Consider the following 20,529-nt stretch of genomic DNA (forward strand, 5'->3'; position numbering starts at 1 on the left):
TGGGGTATAAATATCCGACTACAGAATGTAGTACAGAAAATAGAAAAAGTACATCCCTTGTCAGAAGTTTTCTTAAGAGATTAAAAAATACATCAATAGTTATTCAGCATGGACAGATAAAGTGTGAAGGGACAGAGAGAAATCTATCTAATACACATTTTACTGCCTGCTTAGGTGCCAAAGGAGTAATCTTTTCAGAAGATATGACAGAAAAATCAGAAAGCAAGAAAGAGTTCCATCTTCCAACAGGTGAAGAGTAGGGAGAATTGGAAAAAAAAAAAAAAAAAAAAAGACACATGGAGCTATACTGCAATTCTAGATATCCATACTACAAGAGAATTCATAGTGGACAGAGTAGGTACAAACAGTTGCCAAAGAACAAGTCATGCTCCATGTTGTTTTATTTCCGCTTCATGGTGTTTTTATTTTATAAAACACTGAATCAAACAGGTTAGAGTGATTGCTTTCTTGTTCTGTGTATTTCTTTTCTCTCCTTGAGAAAACAAAGTCAAGTCTATCTTCATCCACTCTATTAATGATGTAATGAAAGACCACTGGTTACTTCAAAAGAACCTGTGGAAAAAATATAACTCACTTAAATCATAGATTTAAATAGTCTCTGTAGTCAGGACAGGGAAAAGGGTAAAAAAGAAAATAAAGTGTGACAATAAGACATTTACAAACTGGTTATTTACAAATTGGTCAGACTGTACTGGGGATACAGCTCAGTGGCACAGCACCTGTCTGGTAAGCACTAGGTCCTGAGTTCAATTCCCAGTGCTCAAAAAAAGGCTTCATTACCAGAAACAGTTTTTTATCTTGTGTTCTTACCTAATCAAGGTGCACTCTGATTGGGACTCAGAGGATATTTAGTATTCTTGTCATTCAGTTAACTCATTCTAGGAGACTTTGAAGTGCGTATTTGCCTTGTAAATCTTTTTTTAAAAATTGATTAATTTTCATTTTATTGTACTCTAGAGTAGAGTACAAAACACCACTTACTGTCTTTTATTCAGCCTTGCTAGATTCTAAAATGTAAGGAATTATAATGCTGGTACTATGACTTACATTTGTGAAGCAGTATAGATGCCCAGACAGATAATGATACAAAAATCACAAATGATGAAGCAGATGAAGAGCAGGAAGACAGAGACAAACACAAGCGGCAGGCTGAGATGAAAAATGGTAATTTAGGCTAAGTAAGTTCAGAAGGGCTCAGAGAAAAAGAAAACTATCCAGACAGACTCGGGTTAGAGATTAGAGGAACAAAAGACAGGGAAAGAGAAAAGGGAGAAATGGAGTCAGGCAAGCAAGTGGAACTGATGAACATGCACAGTGACAAGGACATGGGATTGGATTAAAAAAGAGCCCGTGGAACAGATATTATCCCCGGGTCTTTTTCAAGTCACATTATTTAGTTGTTCCATGAGTATTCCTTCAAAAAAGGGAATAGTCTTAATTTTACAAAATGGTTAAGTGCGTATTTGTCTTGTAAATCTTTTTTAAAAATTGATTAATTTTCATTGTATTATACTCTAGAGTAGAACACAACTTTTGTCATCACTAAAGGTCACCAACATACTGGATTTTAAAAACTCATTCTGTATTCATCCGTTGTTTTTCAAAGTAAAGAATGGTAAAATAGGGGCTAGGGATTTAGCTCTGTGTCATAAGAACCTGCCTGGCAAACTTAAGGTCATGAGTTCAATTCCTAGTACCAAACAATCAAAAACACCCAATTGACATGTTGATGTCAAGAATGGTAAAATATCAGATTAAGACAAACTCAACCTACAGCAAAGACCTTAGGGATTTATAATTATGTGCCATAGTATGTAATCATGCAACATGTAACACTGCTATCAGATTAAAAGCATTATTAATTGCAAATAACTTACCATTCAAAGTCAAAATCCAGCAATTTCATTCTTGTTTCCACTTCGCCTCCTTGACTTTATTGGCTGTTGGGACTCCACTGTAGATTGTCAGTAGACATCAATCTGAAGAATTCCTTCCTCTGCTGCCACCTACCAGTTTATTTCTCTGCTGCAGCAGAAGGGTATATAGAAAAAGTTCTTGCTTACTGTTCAGATTTCAACAGAAAAAAAAAATATGTGCAGCAACTTTTCCATGTCTCTTCCAGATATCCCCACCACAAAAAAAAAAAAAAATCAGAAACTAAAGTCCCAATCACAGAAAAGGAAAACAAAAACAACCAATGATCAATGCTCATGCTAAGCTGGGAAAATTTTGAAAAGGAAAAGGAAGGAAGGAAAGAAGTGGAAAGATCTGGACACGGAACTGCTGCTACCTCAAGGAGTCATCCCTGCTCTGTTATGGTTTTCTTTTTTTTACCTACTCCTACAATCTATCAACACTTATATAATTTGCGATTCTAATAGGAAGTCTACAACTCCTGCAAAATTAAAGTTCAGAGATTACCCAAAAAACTGTGGAAGATGCATTATTATAAAGGTTTTTAAAGTAATTCTAGAAACTAGGGGTGTTAGGTGCTTTACCTGCTTGAGTTTTCAATGTTCTGGACTGCTTATTGCCCAATGGCTCTGAATACATTAAAACACGAACACATACGCCACCTATATTTAAAATAGGGTAGCATTTGTATGCCCACATAAGCACCAAGTATTTTTTTTTTTCAAGTGAATGATACACTCATTAAGTCTCTTAGGACACTAATCATGAACGTGCATTTCCTCAAACCGTTTATGCATATATAGAAAAACCAGGGGGAAAAAGACAGAATGACAAATATCACAGCAGTTGTAGAAGAACTGGGCAATAGCACAGCATAAATGTTCCGTGCTCATTAAAATCTAAGATTCATTTATATTCTCATTCTTTGTCATTTCAACTTTTTTCATTTCAAACTTATTATACATTACCCAGTAAGAGACAGTATGTAGTAATGAGTTAATTAGTAACAGTAATGGCTGTTTTTGTTCTACCCTCCCAACTACCTTTACCCCAAAACTAATATATGCATAATTCTGACAATTTTGAAAAATATCAAGAAATAATACAAACACTGACACAAACACCAAAAGCTAGTCAACAGTGGCACTGCAATATTGTTTCTACTTTCTCATTCCTTCCCCATCTCAAACCCCACCCTTTTGACCTCTGTATATGGGATGAGCCTGAGCAGGAGAAGTTGGTGATGTCAGGACTGCGCCGTTCCCACGGATGCTCCTACAGGCCTGCTGTGCTTCTGGGAACTGGGCACAGGGATGTCTGTCTGACTGAAACCTAAAACAACAACAGTTCACCCCACCCCTCATGTTCCCAAACCCCACAGTAACAGCCAGGTATATATACTATATAAATAAGGTCCACCTAATAAATCTGAACATGGTAAAATGTGAAAGTAAGATAATTCTTTACAAACCAGTAGTATTCAATGTGGGCAGCAGAGGGAAGGTTTTTTAAACTCTCCAATGCCCTATGCAATCACGTACTCTATACATTCTAACTTTGGCCATTCTTATCAGCAAGAGAACAAAGGTCTCCTGAATAAGCATGAATATACATCATCTATTCTGCAGGAGTAGAGCTGGGATTCTTTTATTAGTAAATTTCAGTTTGACAGATAATTACTTTTATCTAAAGGTGTTTAGGTGCTGTTCCTATCTTATAAAAATCAAGCACAAAACAGGGCTAATGACACTAAAAACAGCACCTATGGCCAGGATTTCCTATTTGCTAGTGACACAGGGACTACAAAGTACTTTAGATAGGACATTTAAAGTCACAGGATAAAATTATGCAGATGCATGTGTTTGAAAAAGTCCCAACTACTTTCACATAAATCTTATCTACTAGAAAGAGGATCATCTCCCAAAATGATAAAATACAGCATTTTTACTGTCATAGTTTAAGACCAAAAAAAAAAGCAGAAAGGGGCAGATGGACTGGGACAGCCACTCTTCCAGTTTACTAACAGGAAGGCTATCAAATGAACAGTTGTATTCTTGCTCCTGCCACTAATTTAATTGTCATGATATTAATCTGTTTAAACACGCTGTACTTCAGAAATACTGCCTTATCTGCTTCAAACCTATAATTTCTGAGTGCTTAAGTCATGATTTTATAACCTCAAAAAGTGTTCATGTTTATTTCTTTGACAGTGTCTTAGAAATGCTAAAATGACAGTTCTGATGTATTCCTCCTAAATAATGAGAATTCTATTAATCTATGTTTCATCATTCCCTTTCATTTTTATAATTATGTTACAAGAGAAGTGCTAAGCTCAACTGAATACTATAGTGACTTTGTATCATACATATAACCTAGAACCTATTTTACTTTTTCAAAACTGGTTTTCCATACCTGTCAACTCCTAATTGATGTCTTTATACTGTGAGCTCACTGTTTATTCGGAACACCAACCCCTGAAAAAGCTTAAGCCAGAGTAGGACAATGGAAGAAACAAACAAACCCAAAATGAAAACAAAGCCAAAAGTCAAACTCTGAAATACTTAATTATAGACATATATGCAAGGAATGGAATTATCTAAATGGCTAAAGTCCTGAGTTCATCCCAATCAAACTTCATAGCCAGAAGCTCTTCCTCAAGCAAATTATTTGGTGAACATATTTATGCATTTTTAAAGTGAGAGTTATAACAAACCCATGGTTGCCTTCATAGTGCAAGAAGAAAGGCAATTTTTTATAAAAGAAAGTTAAGTTAGCCTTGTGGCGGAAAGAAAAAGAAAGAGTCAAATTACCTGCCAGCAGGCTGGGGCTGTGACTGAATCCAAACCGCTGCATTTAGCATTCATTACACAGCTGCATTATGGGGGAAGGGGAGTTTAGAAGGGCACTGACCCCGAAAGTTCTCAATACTTCTCACTCATCATCAGGAAGGGGGAAGAAGGAAAGTTTTTTCTCTGGGTATATTTTTGTTTGTTTGTATTTGGTTTTTTTGGCTCCTGAAAAGGCTGGCAAAGAACAGTAACAGTGCAAACAGTTAGAATATTTCTTTAAAAACGATTTTCAAACTGTAAAGCATTAAGGAACTTTAAAAGCCAAACTTTCGTTAATATAGAAAAAATTTTTCACTAAAGTTAGGCAGCCACCCCAAAACAGCATGGCAAAATGGTACAGATATAAAGGAAATAAAATCACACAAAAATCCAAAACAAAACTAAAAACATTTCAAATTAAACCTGAAAGACTAGAAGATTCCAACAGCAGATTTCTGTCCACTACTGAAACATTCCAAAATCCAAGCTTGAAAGGTGCCTAAATTTTATGTTAAATAAAACTTTTTTAAGAAAGAAAAAAGAAAGAAAGCAGTGAACCTGGTTATAAATCCTGCAATATATTACATTTTTTAAAATCCTAGTACAACAAAACAAATTTTAAATAAAATTAAACAAACAAACAAATAAAAACAGTAGCAGCAGAGGTTACCTGTCTGAGCACCTACATTTTCTTAGGAGGGGATCGTGTCTCACCAGCCACATAGCCCATAAACCTTCTCAAAAAAAAGCGAGCCAGGAGAAAAATGTAACACAAGATTTGATTTCACAATGTCTCTAAGCCCCAAAACCCCAAACTGGGGGTTCACTGAATGAAGAGAATTTATTTTTCCATTGGTTTCTTCTTGATAAAAAGAGATGATTTTTCAAAGTCAATGACTTTTTCAATGCCTTCAGTACCTTTTCTCAAAGTCTGGTAAAGTGCTTGATGAAAGCAAGTCTCTTGTTGGATTTTTCTAATGTTCCAGGATATTTTTCTTAAGGAGAGCACATATAGAAAGATTTCAGAGTTCACTGGAGAAAAGCCAGCAGAAATAAACAAGTATAGGCACCAAAAAAAGAAAAAAATGCTATTAAAAATTTTTAAATAGAATAGTTCATATGTATAGATAGGAAAGTCCAGTTTTCATCATGGGTGACATAAAAACAATATCAGAAAGAATTATTTAAAAAATACAATTTAGAGTTACAATTTTAACAATATACAAAAAATTTACAGTGTTCAGATTTTGGCATGGTAATGATTACACATATTTGATAAATACATTTTATGATAATAAAGATTATACAAACGTTATTAAACAATTATGTAAATACATCCAACTACCACTTAAATATTTAATGCTGTTTCTTTTAAGTTCTTTGAGAATGAGTGATTGTTCTTAATCTTTACCTTAATTCTAGAGGGAACTCAAGAAGATACCCATGTTTTGAAAGTCTCAAATGACCATCCCTACCTTTCTCACTTTAATTTGTGAGTGTAAAATTCACAAGCATGTTGATAAAGCTATGTTTCAATATAATGTAAATGCACAGAAGATGGATAAATTGAGTAAAAATGTAAGTGAAATAATTTCAGATATTTCTTATATAGTTATCTAATTTGATAAAAGTTAAAAAGCAGCTAACTACATTTCTCTTGGTCCTTTATTCCACCAACACAAAATTAGGTTTTAATTAAATAAAAAGGTTCTTCTATTTGTTTTTAAATGTGTACTAACCTGTGTATATGTGTGTGTGTGTGTGTGTGTGTGTGTGTGTGTGTAATATATAACTGTTCAAGTAAAATGTATCATAATATGTGGCATCAGATGATCTCTACAAGAACATAGGAATGATGGCTTGCTTAAGCAGTTCTTTGTTTATTTCCCTAAACCAAATAGTATGCACCCTTCTAAAATATGGTCATTCAACAGAAGTACCAAGTATTGTTCTTTTTGTTAATGTGTCAGAGGTGCTGTGTGAGATCCCCACAGCTTTGTGCAAGTCATTCTTTTAGATGCAATTAGAATATCCTGAAGATAAATTAGAAACTCCTCTTTGTATCTTTTTTTCTGAGGTGAAATAAGACAGTGCACAGAGAGGTACTACTCTATTTTCCAACAGTCAACCTTTCACTCAACTTTAATATTACTTAATTCTATAGGGAAAAAAACAAATTTTATTACATTCCTTTTTTAAATGAGGGGGAAACTGTACAAGCATGATCAAACCTCTGTCAGAGCAGGTTAGTATTATCTTTTATTATTGCCTCGAAGTCTCTATGTAGTAGTGTCCAAGAAATTATGTTTAGGTCCATCTGAAGGAAAATAGCACTGGAGAGGCAAGAAAGGGCTTGGATAAAAGCTTCAGAGGATTTGTAGGGAGACGAAACTTGCTGCTTAAAAAATTATGTTGAGCTCTGTAGTACCTTCATTTCTTAACATGCCTTCCAAACCCAGTATTGGGATAGTTACTATCCATGTTTTAAAGGCTCATATGCAGTTTGGGGGCTTTTATACATTCAGAAAATAAAGGAATATAAAGAGTGGTCAGTATTGAAGGCTTAAAAGTAGGGCTATGAGACTCAATACTGCTAAATAAACTCCCAAATCAAAAACAAGTCCACCCACCCCAAATTCTATGAGGAGAAAGAAAATCTACAGCCATAAGTACTGAAGGACAGCATATGGCCTTGAATAAATCATACACTGAACAGTCTAAAAGCAAACAAAAAATAAATCAAACATACATATATACAAAAGAGCCTAAGAAACATCTATTCTCCTTATATCTTCAGATAACTATGTCTACCCCAGAGGAGTCTAAGTCATGAAAACAACTCATCTGCTTTTTAAAATAAAAAACTGTTTCCTATCATGCTCTATTCTCTAGACTCTATCTTTTTTGTTTGGCTGGTATAAACAAAAAGCAAAACACATATACATGCATGCGTGCATACACACACACACACACACACACACACACACACACAAACACACACACACACATATATATACTCCCTTGTAAAACATGAAAAATGCAAATACATAATGCTGGCATTAAAAACAAATTCAGTTTTATGCTTCAGAAGTTATAGGCCCTTGATCTGCCCCCTAAAAATATTTTTCCTTGACCTTATTCTTTAAATGTCCAACCACCAAAAGAAAAAAAGAAAAGGCTTCAAATGTACACGTTTCAAGTCAGTGTCTTGTTAACAAAAAGGTAGCATATTTCTCACTTTGGCCATTGTTAAAGATGCAGGCATAGAGCAGGGAATGTTAGACTAGCATGTATTAAAAAAAATGCAACATTAACAGAGCATATATCTTTCAAAAAAGACTAAAACACTAACAAATACAATCAATCCACATATTTTAAACTAGTGTAACTTTATCTACATTGAGTAAATGTTATTTTGTATACCAGACATTGCAATACTGTTCATTTCCTTTCATCATGCAAACATGCCCATTTTGTCATTAAAAAGCTTTTATTGGGTTATATTCACTTTGTTGTGCCACCCAAATTAAAAGAAAAACATGAAAATGAGAAATCCCAATAAGAGTCCCTTGAGATTTCACAAACTACTATGAACTAAAGCTGCTAGCTAACAGTGAGATGTCAGAATTTTCAGATTTGTTCATAAAAATTTCTATTATTTAGGTAGATGTTTCCCCCACTCTTTATAAATTTCACAATACATCAGGTATTTGTACCAAAACATTGTTTCATATAAAGACAAAGCAAGGGACATGAACAAAATGTTCATGCTCCTCATGGCATGGCCTGAGAGCATACAAATTTTATAGTAATTTAAAAGATAACTATGAGAGCCTGACTGTTTTTTTATATCACCACTTCTGCCTCTTTGTAGCTTCTGTAAATGAAAAGTCAGTATGTGTACTACCAGGTCTCATTTATTTCCCTCCTCTTCCCTCCAACTGATCTTACAGATTTTCTATCATCCTCCCAAGCACCTTCCATGAACAGCATTGCAAGTTGGTTAAAAAAAAAAAAAAAGAAAAGAAAAGAAAAAGAAAAAAAGAACTGAAAAGAAAATTTTACAAGGGTTTTTGTTGGTTAATTATTGATTGGCGGAGTCACTCCACTAGGAGTTTGATTTCATTGGCTAGCAGCTGGTTCATGTTGAACAGGCCCCCTGGGAGCTTGGTGAGCAGCTCTCGCTCCGTGCTTTCAGGGTCGCTGTCGACTGAGCTGGAACTTGCGCTCATGTTGTCGACAGCAGTGATGGCGGGGGGACCCAACTCCGGCTCACTAGTTTCACTGGCTGTGGACACCACGGAGAGCAGGGACATACGCCGGGTGAGCCGGCCAGAGGGCAGAAGGGAGGCGGCATAGTCCGCTATGATACCAGCTACATCTAGATTACAAGCCTTATCAAAGGCGATGAAACCTACATTTGCATTGGCCTCGCAGACACAGAAGGAGCCGTCATCTTTCATCAACAGGTCAATGCCACACACATCCATTCCCAGGATATTGGACACCTGGATAGCTAGCTGCTTCCCTTGCTCACTCAATGAGCACATCATCCCCACACCACCTGGTAAAAGAAAAACAAGGTAACAAGGTAAAAAGCTGAGAAACTTTAGAGCAAAATTAAAGTTGGTCTCCAAAACAAATCTCTTAAAAATCGAAAGAAAATTTGCTATTTATTCTAGTGTAAAATTGGGATTTTGACACGTACATTTTCTTCTTTAGGGATTTTTTTTTTTTTTCCTTTCACCAAGGATTGTATACCTACATAGTCTCTCAAAGAATCAATAATTTAGTATTTTTGTGGGACTGGGGATTAAACCCAGAGGCTTCCTACTTAGCTACATCTCTAGCCCATTTATTAGTAAAGACATTCCATATTTAACAACGGAGTTCTATTCTCACAACTAGGTTGTTAAAATGGTTACTAGATGAAGAAGTACATATAGTACATATATTACCTTTTTTTCCCTCTTTTTGAGACAAGGCTTCACCATTGAATTCACAGTGATCCTCCTGCCTCAGCCTCCCAAATGCTAGGATTATAGACATGTGCGACCACACCCTACTATAGTACATACATTATAATATTCAGAAAAATAAATAATGAAAGTAAACTCTAACTTCATGGCTTTTCTCTTATTTGCATAATTCCTACATACAGTACTATAATGCATAACAAAACATAAAACTACAGTACAGTATTTATACAAAACAACCAGCAAAAATTACAGTACTGTATAAACAAAGTGTACTGTATAAAAAAAGACGGATTATAAATTCAAGTGGCAGGTCATAAGTCTGAACTACTAATAAACAGGCAGGTTATTATTATTATTGTTATTAATTTTGAGATAGGATCTTGCCAAGTCACTAAATTAACCAGGTTTGCAATTCTCCTACCTCAACCTTCCAAAGTGCTGGGATTACAGGCATGCACCACCATGCCCAGCTTACTTGCAAACTATTAAACTTTTTCTGAAGCCCATCTTATAATAATATAGACCAAATGCAGTTGCCCCTCATCCCTTGGGATATACAAGGGAGTGAGCTCTAGAATTCCCACAAGTATCAGAATCTGAAAATGCTGAAATTATTTATACAAAATGGTATAGTAGTATTTGTATATTAGCTACACACATCCTCCTACATATTTTTCTTTCTTTTGAGATAGGGTCTCACTATGTATTTTGAGCTGGCTTCAAACACAGCAACCCTCTTGCCTAGGCATCCTGAATGCTGGCATTCCAGGTGTGCACCATTAAACATCTGGACTTCTTATATACTTCGGATCTCTAGATTACTTATAATATCTAATACAATGCAAACAATATAAAAAGTACTTATAATGTCTAGAAATAACAACAAGGCCTGTGAATGTCTGGTACAGATGCAAGCCAATCACCACTGTAGACTTGATTATACAGTACACAAAGGAGACTGCTGGAGAACAATGGTCAAACAGTGCATGCTGGTGGAGAAATACTGAGGAGATGTAAGACAGTGGAAGGTTACAGTAACTTTGCCAACACAGATTCAGCACAGTGCTTGGTGTATGGCAAGTTCAAGGTTTGCTTTTTGGAACTTTTTTTAAAAAGTGTTTTTAATCTGTTGATTACTCTCTGGAGGCAGAATCTGAAGATACAGAGGGTTTACTGAATAATTTTTATAGAGTATGATTAGGTCATTTTACTTTACGTATGGCAAATGTTACTGATATTTTTATTGACAAAAATAACAAAGATGGGCTGGGGTATAGTTCAGCGGCACAGTGCTCACCTAGCAAGTACAAGGTCCTGAGGCTGACTCCCAATAAATAAATAAATAAAACAAAGATGCAAAATAAGGACCAAAAGAATGGTAGAGTGTCTTGGAAAATGGTGATCTGAATATAGTTCTTTTCCTTGATAGCCCCTCCTCCAATTTATTTGCCACTCTTAAGAAAAAACAAAGGCTAGGAGTGTAGTAAACACCTGTAATCCCAGTACTTGGGAGGTCAAGCAAGTAGGAGGTCAAGCAAGTTGGCCTCCAACTCACAGTGATCCTCACAGGGGGATCACTGTGAGTTGGAGGCCAACATGAACTTCATACTTCATAGTGAATCCTTATCTCAAACATACTGGGAAAAAGAAAAAAAAAGTCTTTAGGTAACTAGCAGAATATGGGTGAAGCATTGGTCTTTACTAGTAGCTGATAGGAAGAATTCTCACTTGGAGCCTAGCTTCATGAAGCTGAATTAAGAGTTTACATGAGACAGCTCTATAGATCCACATAGTACAGCTCCCAGGGTAAGTGTGTCTGCTGCATTTGACCACAGAGAGGTCCAAAAGTAAATAAGCAGGACAGCTGAATATGGAGGGAAGGCTCTGACATCTGCTGGCCTGAAGACATATGGAATGCTCCGAACACCCAGGTCTGATTGAGCTGAGTGAGCCTTGATGTAACCACAAGACAAAAATCTAACTACCACTTGAATGGAGGAAGTAAGAACATGCTGGACATCGTACTATATGCCAGGAACCCCAGCACCCATGAGGCTCAGGCAGAAGGACCACTATAAGTCTGAGGCCAGTTTGAACTAAATCATGAGATCTTATCTCAAACAAAACAGCTCAGTGGGATTTAGCTCAGTGGCATAAGTGCCTGCCTTGTAAGCACGCAGTCGTGAGTTTGATCACCGGTACTGACCAAAAATGAATAAAAAAAGAAACAGGGGGAAAAAAGAACACTTTAAAGCAGAGTCATGGGGGGCTGGGGATTTAGCTCAGCTGTGTTGAGCGCCTGCCTAGCACAAGTTCTTGAGTTTAATCCCTAGTACCCAAAAAAAAGAAGAAGAAGAAGAGGAGTCAAATTGGGGATTTAGCTCAGTGGCATAAGTGCCTGCCTTGCAAGTACAGTCATGAGTTCGATCCCTGGTAAAAGAAGAGTAGATCTCAACACAAAAAGACTGAAATGTAAAACAAAAACATGATTACCCAACTAAAAAACTCAGTTAAGAAACTGAGGACAGTCATTTTTAAGATTTAATTAAGAAAATCAAACATCAAAATTATTTCAACATGAAGTGTTAGATGAAATCATAATTTAAAAAAAAATATCTGAAAACTGAATCAAAAAATTCTCAAAGAAAAGGAAACTAGCAGATGAAAGGCATGCAACAAAAAAAGGTTTTCCTCAAATTGTAGGAAAATCAATCTGCCTATTAAAACTTATTAAAATCAAAGTTAGAAGGGGTTGGGGATTTAGCTCAGCAGCGTAAGCGCCTGCCTTGCAAGCAGGCAGTCGTAAGGTTCAATCCCTGGTACCGATAAAAACGAAAAAGACCAAAAAAAAAAAAAAAATCAAAGTTAGAGCGAAAAAAAATGACATGTAACTGAAAGTATCTGGAAAAAAAATTTGATCTCCATAAAACAAGAAGAAAAGAAAAGAAAAGAAAAGGCTAAATGCGGCAGTATACACCTGTAATCCCAGTACTCTTAGGTGCTAGAACGAAAACCTCAGTTCGAGCCCAGCCTGGGCAACTTAGCAAGACCGTGTCTTAAAATATAAAAGGCTAGAGATGTCATTCAGTACAAAAGCTCTGGGATGCATTTCCAGTACCACAAAAACATCTTATTAAGAATAAATTACTGGGGCTGGGGATTTAGCTCAGAGGCATAAGCACCTGCCTTGCAAGCAGGTGGTCGCGAGTTCGATTCTGCCAGTACCGATTTTAAAAAAAAAAAGAAGAATAAATTACCACCAGAGGGTAAGCTCAGTGGGACAAGTGCTTTCCAGGCAAGTGCCAGGTCATGAGTTGGATCCCCAGTACCAAGGGGGGAAAAAAAAAAAGAATAAACTACCTACAAAGGAAAAAAATTTGAGTAAATTTGGCCCTTAACTGCAACAATTTTCAAGATAACTGAGTTGACACTAGACTCTTACCATATAACTTATCTCAGCCTAGATACCACTCTCAGTTCAGAGAGAAAGATCTATAAGGGTAGCTGCCACATTCCTAGTCAGAACAGGCAATCTCAGATGAAAATAGGGAGTAAACAATGGTGAAAAACGAATTTTTCAATCTAGGTCATTTTATATGCATGAAAAAGAAGACCTAGAATGGTTAGTGTTAAGCTGAAACAGAGATACAACAAGAGAAATCCAAATCTAGATTCAAACCGAAACTAATGAATGATTGTAGGGCTGAGTGTTTCACATCAGTAATCCCAGCTATTCTGCAGGCTGAGGTCAGAGGATCCCTAGTACCAGGCCAGCCTCTGCTATAAAATAAAAAGATCTGGGGACTTAGCTCAGTGATAGAATGTTTACCTAGCATGTGTAAGGCTGTGTGTAATTCAATCCCCTGTACACAAAGTCTCAGTAAGACTAAATAAATACCTAAAATTTAGCTACAAAGTATTTATGACAGATTAAACATGATTTTAGAAATCTGAAATCTAAATAAAGTAGATAAAGAGATAGTGGATAAGGCAAAACAATTTCATAGCCTCTTATCTCTGGACTAGATTATATACCTACATACAAGTTTTTTCCCTCTGTTAAATATAATAATAAATAATCATGTGTCTGGCCACAGCAAAAACCTTACCTTTTTTTCAGTGCTGGGGACTGAACGAACCTAGGACTTCTCTCATAGGAGGCAAGTGCTCTGCCTCTGGGCCACACTACCTGCCCAAAACTTTAACTAAGACTTTATAGGCCTTATTTTCTGATAATAATTCAAGAAAATTAGTGACAGCCAAAGTAACCAGTAGTATAGTTTAATAGTAACTACATAGAACCTATAAAGCTGATCCCCTTGAAGAGGAAAATACACACACACACACACACACACACACACACACACACACACACACACACAGAACCATCTGTAGGAGAAAAATGCTGCCATCCAAAACTTTCCCCCAAAGCCGGGCATAGTGGCTCACACCTGTAATCCCAGCACTTGGGAGGCTGAGGTGGGAGGATTGTTGCCAAGCTCGAGACCAGCCAGGGCTACAAAGTAAGCTCAAGGCCAGCCTGAACTGCACAGTGAGACCCCGTCTCAAAAAAAACAACAACAAAAAACTTTCCCCCACTGTAAATCCAAGGATAATGTTTAACATGAAACATCTGCTTTGAAATCTGAATTGTTCTTAGAAAAATATATATAACCTCGGAACAGATATTTAATAACAAAACTGAAGTCAACAGGAAAAAAAAGGATTTTAAAAAAAAAAAAATCAAAGCTATTTAACAAGATTAAGGACAAAATCATAGATAACAAAAAAGCAGCACATGCAAATACCTCATGAAACTAGCCCCAAAAATATGAAACCAAAATATAAATGGATAATCCCAAAACAAATAATAATGCTTTCAAAACTGACCTGAGAAAGGACAAACTAACATGCTGATTATTACAGAACAGAGTAGGAAGGTGAATAACTCTTTATCTTCCTAAAGTACCAAGACTAGATGTATTCATTGCTATTTGAATTGTTTTTGTTTGTTTTCAGTATTTTCTTTTGATATCATCATAGTCTTGGTATTAGGACGCACAGCAGGGCTGGTGAGACAGCTCAGTGTAAAGCATATGCTTAGATATGTGAAACCACGAATTCAATTCCTGGTGGTGGGAGGGGAATCTAACAATGATAGCAAGTTTCTTTTTAAGGCTAGTATTAAATATTAAATCTTTCCCCATTTAAAATTTATACTACTCTGCCACAATAAAACAAAAGTTAAGCCATCCCAGGGAGAGAACCACACAGCGTTCCCCGAGATTCACAGCACGTTGGAACTTAGGGTGCTGGGAAACCAAGTCACCTCCTTGGTAAGGAGCCATAAGCCTACCAGCACGCGTGGGCTAAGAATCAAACATTCCCTACCCCACCCTGTTAGCAAATGGGAGCCAGAAATCTGAGTATCTCTTGGGAGATTTACCATATGCAATATAGTAGATTTCATTCTACCATCTCTTTGAAGGCAAATACTGTTATCACTGTTTTGCTTTATGATTAATTGTATTGCTCTATTCAATATTGTTTTGGTAAGTTCTACAATGTTCTGTATTTCATTTGATTTTGCTATACCTGAAAGAACTATTGTGAAGATTACGAGATATACTATGGTACCAATTACTGTTATCCCAATAACCTGATGTCAAGTTCTATACCAATTTCACTGCACTGTCTCAGTTGGCTTTGTTCTGTCTTGTTCTTGTATATTTTACTACCTTCAAAATAATAAAGAAATTTTTAAAATAACAACTTAAAACTCAATTTACTTAAAGCTTGGGGACATCTCTATGACTGGCCAAGCCATCTCCATGATCAGTCAAATGTAGAGATTGGTGGCTTTATTTTTCCACCTGGTAAGCAGATCTAGGCTCTAGAACAATGGCATCAGGTCAGAATTGTTTTTCAAGTCTACTACAAAAATGAATATCCTCGGCCAGGGATATAGCTCAATGACGTAAGTCCAAGGTCCTGAGTTTTAATTTCTAGTACCCTACCTCTAAATGAATGCCCTAATATAAATCAGGTTACAAAGTAAGTGGAGCTAATGCAAGGACAATTTCTTCTGAAACAAGAACAGAATCTCTGAAGAATCCTACTCTCTATGTATTTTTCCCCCAAATGGCTGAAGGACAGGTTAAAAATCTCAACATGACTTTTAAAGCATTGACTCTGTGAGGGAACAGTGGTCACCTTGCTAAGAATGGTAACTGACTGCTGAGAAGAGAATGGTTTTGTTGATCAACCCTACCCTCCTCAGCCAGTGGACAGAAATGGTAAGTTTATTGCCCCGTGGCTGTGAAAGTATGTGGTAGCTTCTCTTAGACAACTCAGCTTCTTCTTACTTCAACACTTTTTTTTTTTTTTTTTTTTTTGGGGGGGGGGTTTAACCAGCAATCAAACTCATGACCTTGCACTTGCCAGGGAGATGCTATGCCACCGTTATATCCCTGGTGTTCTCCTCTTATTTCAGCAAAGAAGTTATGTTTTAAAGCACTTGAGAAGTTCTACCTCTACCCCTAAGATGGAAAGGCTCAGAGAATAGAGTATCAGTAAAGCCACTTTCCACACACGTCCAATCTTTTAGCCTGCCTCAGCCAGCTGAATGAAGAATTCGAGCTGCATATAAAAATATGTAACATAGTTAATGTATAAAGTAATAAAAATCTTCCTTCCTTCCTCCTTCTTTTTTTTTGCCTTCACCATCCCTTTCTTACTTTGGGACAAGATCTCACTAAGATGCCCAGGCTGGACGGGCCTATCTATAATAAAAGGTCACAGCAGAAATCTTGAAGGTTAGAGACCTGATAAAAGTGAACATGTAAGTACTGCTGCTATCACTAGGATGTGAAAAATCTGATGTGATTTGGATCATATGTCAAAACTTCCAGGAAAGCACCCATCAGCAATCTGAAAAGCTCCACTGATGTGCGTCACTGGCATGATGAAAACAGCCAGCCCATCTGGTCCACTGTGGTGGCTTGACAGAGCCATCAGCAACAGTGAGTGCAAGGTGGAAATAATGCCAAAGACAAGTTCCAAGAATACCATTGCTTCCGTCCACTGGCAGGAGTAGCAAGCCAGTCCTACTGCGCCATAGTGACAGCAAAAATGCCCAAAACACAGACAGTGGAAAGGCAGATGAGCCAAGAATGCAGGAACCAACAGGAGAAAGATAAAGCCAGGGTTCATAAATGTGCAATGTATGTACCACTGTTGCCCTGGTTTTGAAATTGTTTTAGTTTTTTTTTTTTTTTTCCTCCTTAAAATAAGATGGACGGGGGGTGGGGGGGTTATAAAGCTTTTCATAATCAGTAGAACAATTCCTCCATAGTCCAGTTTGAAAGAGACTTTCTCTAAACAATGTGGAAGAACCAAGAGAAGCTGAAGCAAAGCCCTGCACCTCAGAAGAACACCTAAAAAGACCCACCTTTTGCCATATAGAGTGGCCATCGAATATATATTTGGCCTGAGCGCAATTAAGATTCCCAAAAAAGAGAAAGCATAAAACCAAGGAGGTTCCAGATGTTGGCAGTTTCTATGTGCATCAGGAAGGTGCTCCCTACAGTGGCCCTGAAAGGAGCTACTGTTGGCTTATGGCCATGCAGCAGGTAGTTAGTTGTTATTCCTTACCCAGGCAGGTAACACATAATATGAAATTAGCCTCCAACATTCCTTCCATACCTTATACTCAAACTCTTCCATTTCTGCATAGCAGGCCTACAAGGAAAGCATCAGCACTTTTCCATCTCCTCCTCCTCATCATCAAGGAGTGAGCATTTTCTTTTTCTTTAGCTTTGGTTGAGTTGGATTATGTGTCTACCTTTTTCTTCTAAAAGGGGTCAATACAACAGTTCACTAAGTCAGTGCAGGAGCCCCACTGTCCTGTGCAATCATTGATCCTTTGTGGGAAGACATGTGATTGGTACCCCAAAACCCTCTTGCTTCAACTGAAAAGTTAGGGACTCAAACCCTCAAATGGCATAGATGGTAGACAAGGGACTGCTAGAAGGCAAGGAACAACAGCGTCAAGGTTGTTGCCTTGGAAGATACCTCAGAATATACACATAATGGAAGGATGGGAAATGTTTCAGTCCTGGCCAAGAAGCTAAGAGGCCTGGCCAGGGGATCACACTGGAGCTGGGAACTGAGGCTTCCTAGGGCAGTCTTCCCACTAGCTGTCATCTCAAGTCTGGGCTGGGCCTGTCTACCTCTAGAAAAGCTAGGCTCCAGCCAGCAGGCTCTACTGGGGTCCCAAGTATATGTGCTACATCCTAAGGCACTGGCAGTTAAGCTACAACATTACTTCACCCATATAGAATGTAGTAAGAAGATCAAAAGTTCTCTAGTATGTTAAATGAAAACATGAAATAAAGTCAGCATAATCTTACCATCCAATGTGAGAAAGTTTTTAAAAATAACATTATGGATCAATCTTACTTATGAAAACAGATGCAACTGTTTTGAATAAAATACTTAAAAACTAAAACAAATCATTCTTTAAAACACCAAAACAAGCCAGTATCAACACAGAGACACATTTTAGAACTTCAAGGGTACTTTAAAAATGTGTCTTCCATCTAAACTAAATCAACATAATCCATTATATTAAGAAACTAAAAGGGAAAAAACCCACATATGAAGGAGAGAAGGATGCTGGGCCTGGGATTTAGCTCAATAACTTGAGTGCCTGCCTGATAAATGCAAGGTCATGAGTTTGATCCCTAGTACAATAAATAAATAAATAAGCTAAAAATGGGACTAATTAAACATCTCAAGTAAAAAATCTATAACAGTATGAATCTTCTTAAATATCCTAAAGAACAAAACACAATCTAATTTAATGAAAATCCAAAACTAAACAGAATTGCAAGGATTATTATTTAGCATTATATTGAAGTTCTAAAGAAGTAGTTCTCAACTGGGGGGAAACCTGGGCATTGCATAGTGGTTTTTTTGTTTTCTTTTGGTCTTTTGAGACAGGGTTTCGTTATGTAGCTCAGGCTGTCCACGCGCTGACTTTGTAGCCCAGACTGGTCTCAAACTTGCAAAGATCCTCCAGCCTCAGCCACCTGAGTGCTGGTATTACAGGAGTGCGTACCACACCCAGCAAGGTAGCAGTTTTTAAAAATGAGATTTTGGAGGAGGGGGAGTCTACTGGTATTTAGTAGTTACTAGTCAAAAATGCTATACTAACAAGACAAAACAATTTACATATAATGAAAATACAAATTAAAGTAATAATGAAATATCATTTAACTCTTTGTTGGAAAAAAATATAACAAAACCAGTAACAGTGCTGAGAGGAAGACAGCAAAATAGAATATTTTAACGTGTTACATGTTAAAATGCAAATAGTGCTGGGTGTGGTGGCACCTGCCTGTAATCTCAGCACTTGGGAAGCTGAGGTAGGAAGAGCCTAGGCTACATAAGTTCAAAGCCAGTCTGAATGACATAGAGACTCTATTTCAAAAAGCATAAAATAAAATAGAGTTATAGCTTCTATGAAGTTAGTCATTTCTCATAAAAGTAAACACAATTTTGAGTCAACAATACCAACTCTGAAACTCCAAAACAATAGGAAGTTAAAGACAGTTGATTTCTTTGAATAACAATAGTCAGCTAACATTTAATTGACTGTCAGATGTGTGTATGGCTGAGTATAACATATTATAGCTAATAAACAGCTCCTAACAGTTTAAAAAAAAAAAAAGTTAAAATCATGACATTCATTTGAAAACCTGGATAACATCTGCACAGCTTCTGTGTAATCTTCCCCACATTGGAAGTCAAGGTATTCAAGAGCTGGTAGAATTGTTAAAAGTTCAGCTCTGGGGCTGGGGATTTAAGCACCCACCTTGCAAGCAGGTGGTCGTGAGTTTGATCCCCGGGGTACCAATAAAAAAAAAGTCAGCTCTGAAGCCCAATAGTTGGTTTCATCACTTACAAAATGAAAGTAATACAAGTATCTATCTGGGGCTGGGGATTTAGCTCAGCGGCATAAGCACCTGCCTTGAAAGCAGGCAGTCGTGAGTTTGATCCCTGGTACTGATAAAAACGAAAAAAAAAAAAAAAAAAAGCCAAAAAAAAGTATCTATTCTATAGAGACACTGCAAAGATTAAAGAAGTTTAGAGACATAATACAATAGTATAGTACTAACATTAAAGTGATATCAGTTGCTATTTTTTGTTAATAATATACTTTTTTTACTGAAATGAATAATGAGGGCCTTCAATTCTGATAAGCAAGACAGGGCTCTATCAAATATCTGAGATATAATTCCAGAAAAATTAAGGTTGATAAAGAACATAAACAGAAACACATATTAATATGACAGTATGAAGTAATTTCATGCCAGCTTGGCAAAATGTTAAAAATCTTACAAAATCTGGGAATTTATCTCAGCGGCATAAGTGCCTACCTTGCAAGCACGTGGTCGTGAGTTTGATCCCTGGAAACCAATTAAAAAAAAAAATCCTACAAAATCAACAAGCCAAACAAAACAACAACCCATTGATGTTAAATTGCAGGCCATTCTGAGTAGCATGATGAAATCCTTTGCCATCTTATGCTGTCATATTGTACTAACAAGAAACAGTAGTTTGCTGGGGATTTAGCTCAGTGGCATAAGCGCCTGCCTAACAAGTGCAATGTTGTGAGTTTGATCCCCAGTACCGCAAAAAAAAGAAAAGAAAAGAAACAGTAGTTCAAGAGGAAAAACCTTTCGGCAAGACAAAAAAAAATTTAACAAAACCAATAATAATGC

The 20,529-nt window shown here is 36.8% G+C and overlaps 1 protein-coding gene across 6 annotated transcripts in view; it reads right to left on the reverse strand.

Moving 5' to 3' along the window:
* Positions 1-395: 395 nt before the first annotated feature.
* The window catches only part of Rimklb (ribosomal modification protein rimK like family member B), a 66,070-nt gene continuing 45,936 nt past the window's right edge, over positions 396-20,529 (reverse strand). For 3 of the 6 annotated variants that reach the window (XM_063238148.1, XM_063238147.1, XM_063238149.1), the window contains exons 6-7: positions 1,899-9,327; positions 396-573 (exon numbers count right to left, since the gene is read on the reverse strand). In XM_063238148.1, the coding sequence (XP_063094218.1) occupies positions 8,864-9,327 (464 nt within the window). In that variant the 3' untranslated portion in view covers positions 396-573; positions 1,899-8,863. The remainder of the gene's footprint in view (positions 574-1,898; positions 9,328-20,529) is intronic. The other 3 variants (XM_063238151.1, XM_063238152.1, XM_063238150.1) reach the window with 3 other exon arrangements.

The sequence above is a fragment of the Cavia porcellus genome, unplaced genomic scaffold, assembly GCF_034190915.1.
Source record: "Cavia porcellus strain 051 isolate PalLab524CR breed Dunkin Hartley unplaced genomic scaffold, mCavPor4.1 scaffold_27, whole genome shotgun sequence".
NCBI classification, from domain to species: Eukaryota; Metazoa; Chordata; class Mammalia; order Rodentia; family Caviidae; genus Cavia; species Cavia porcellus.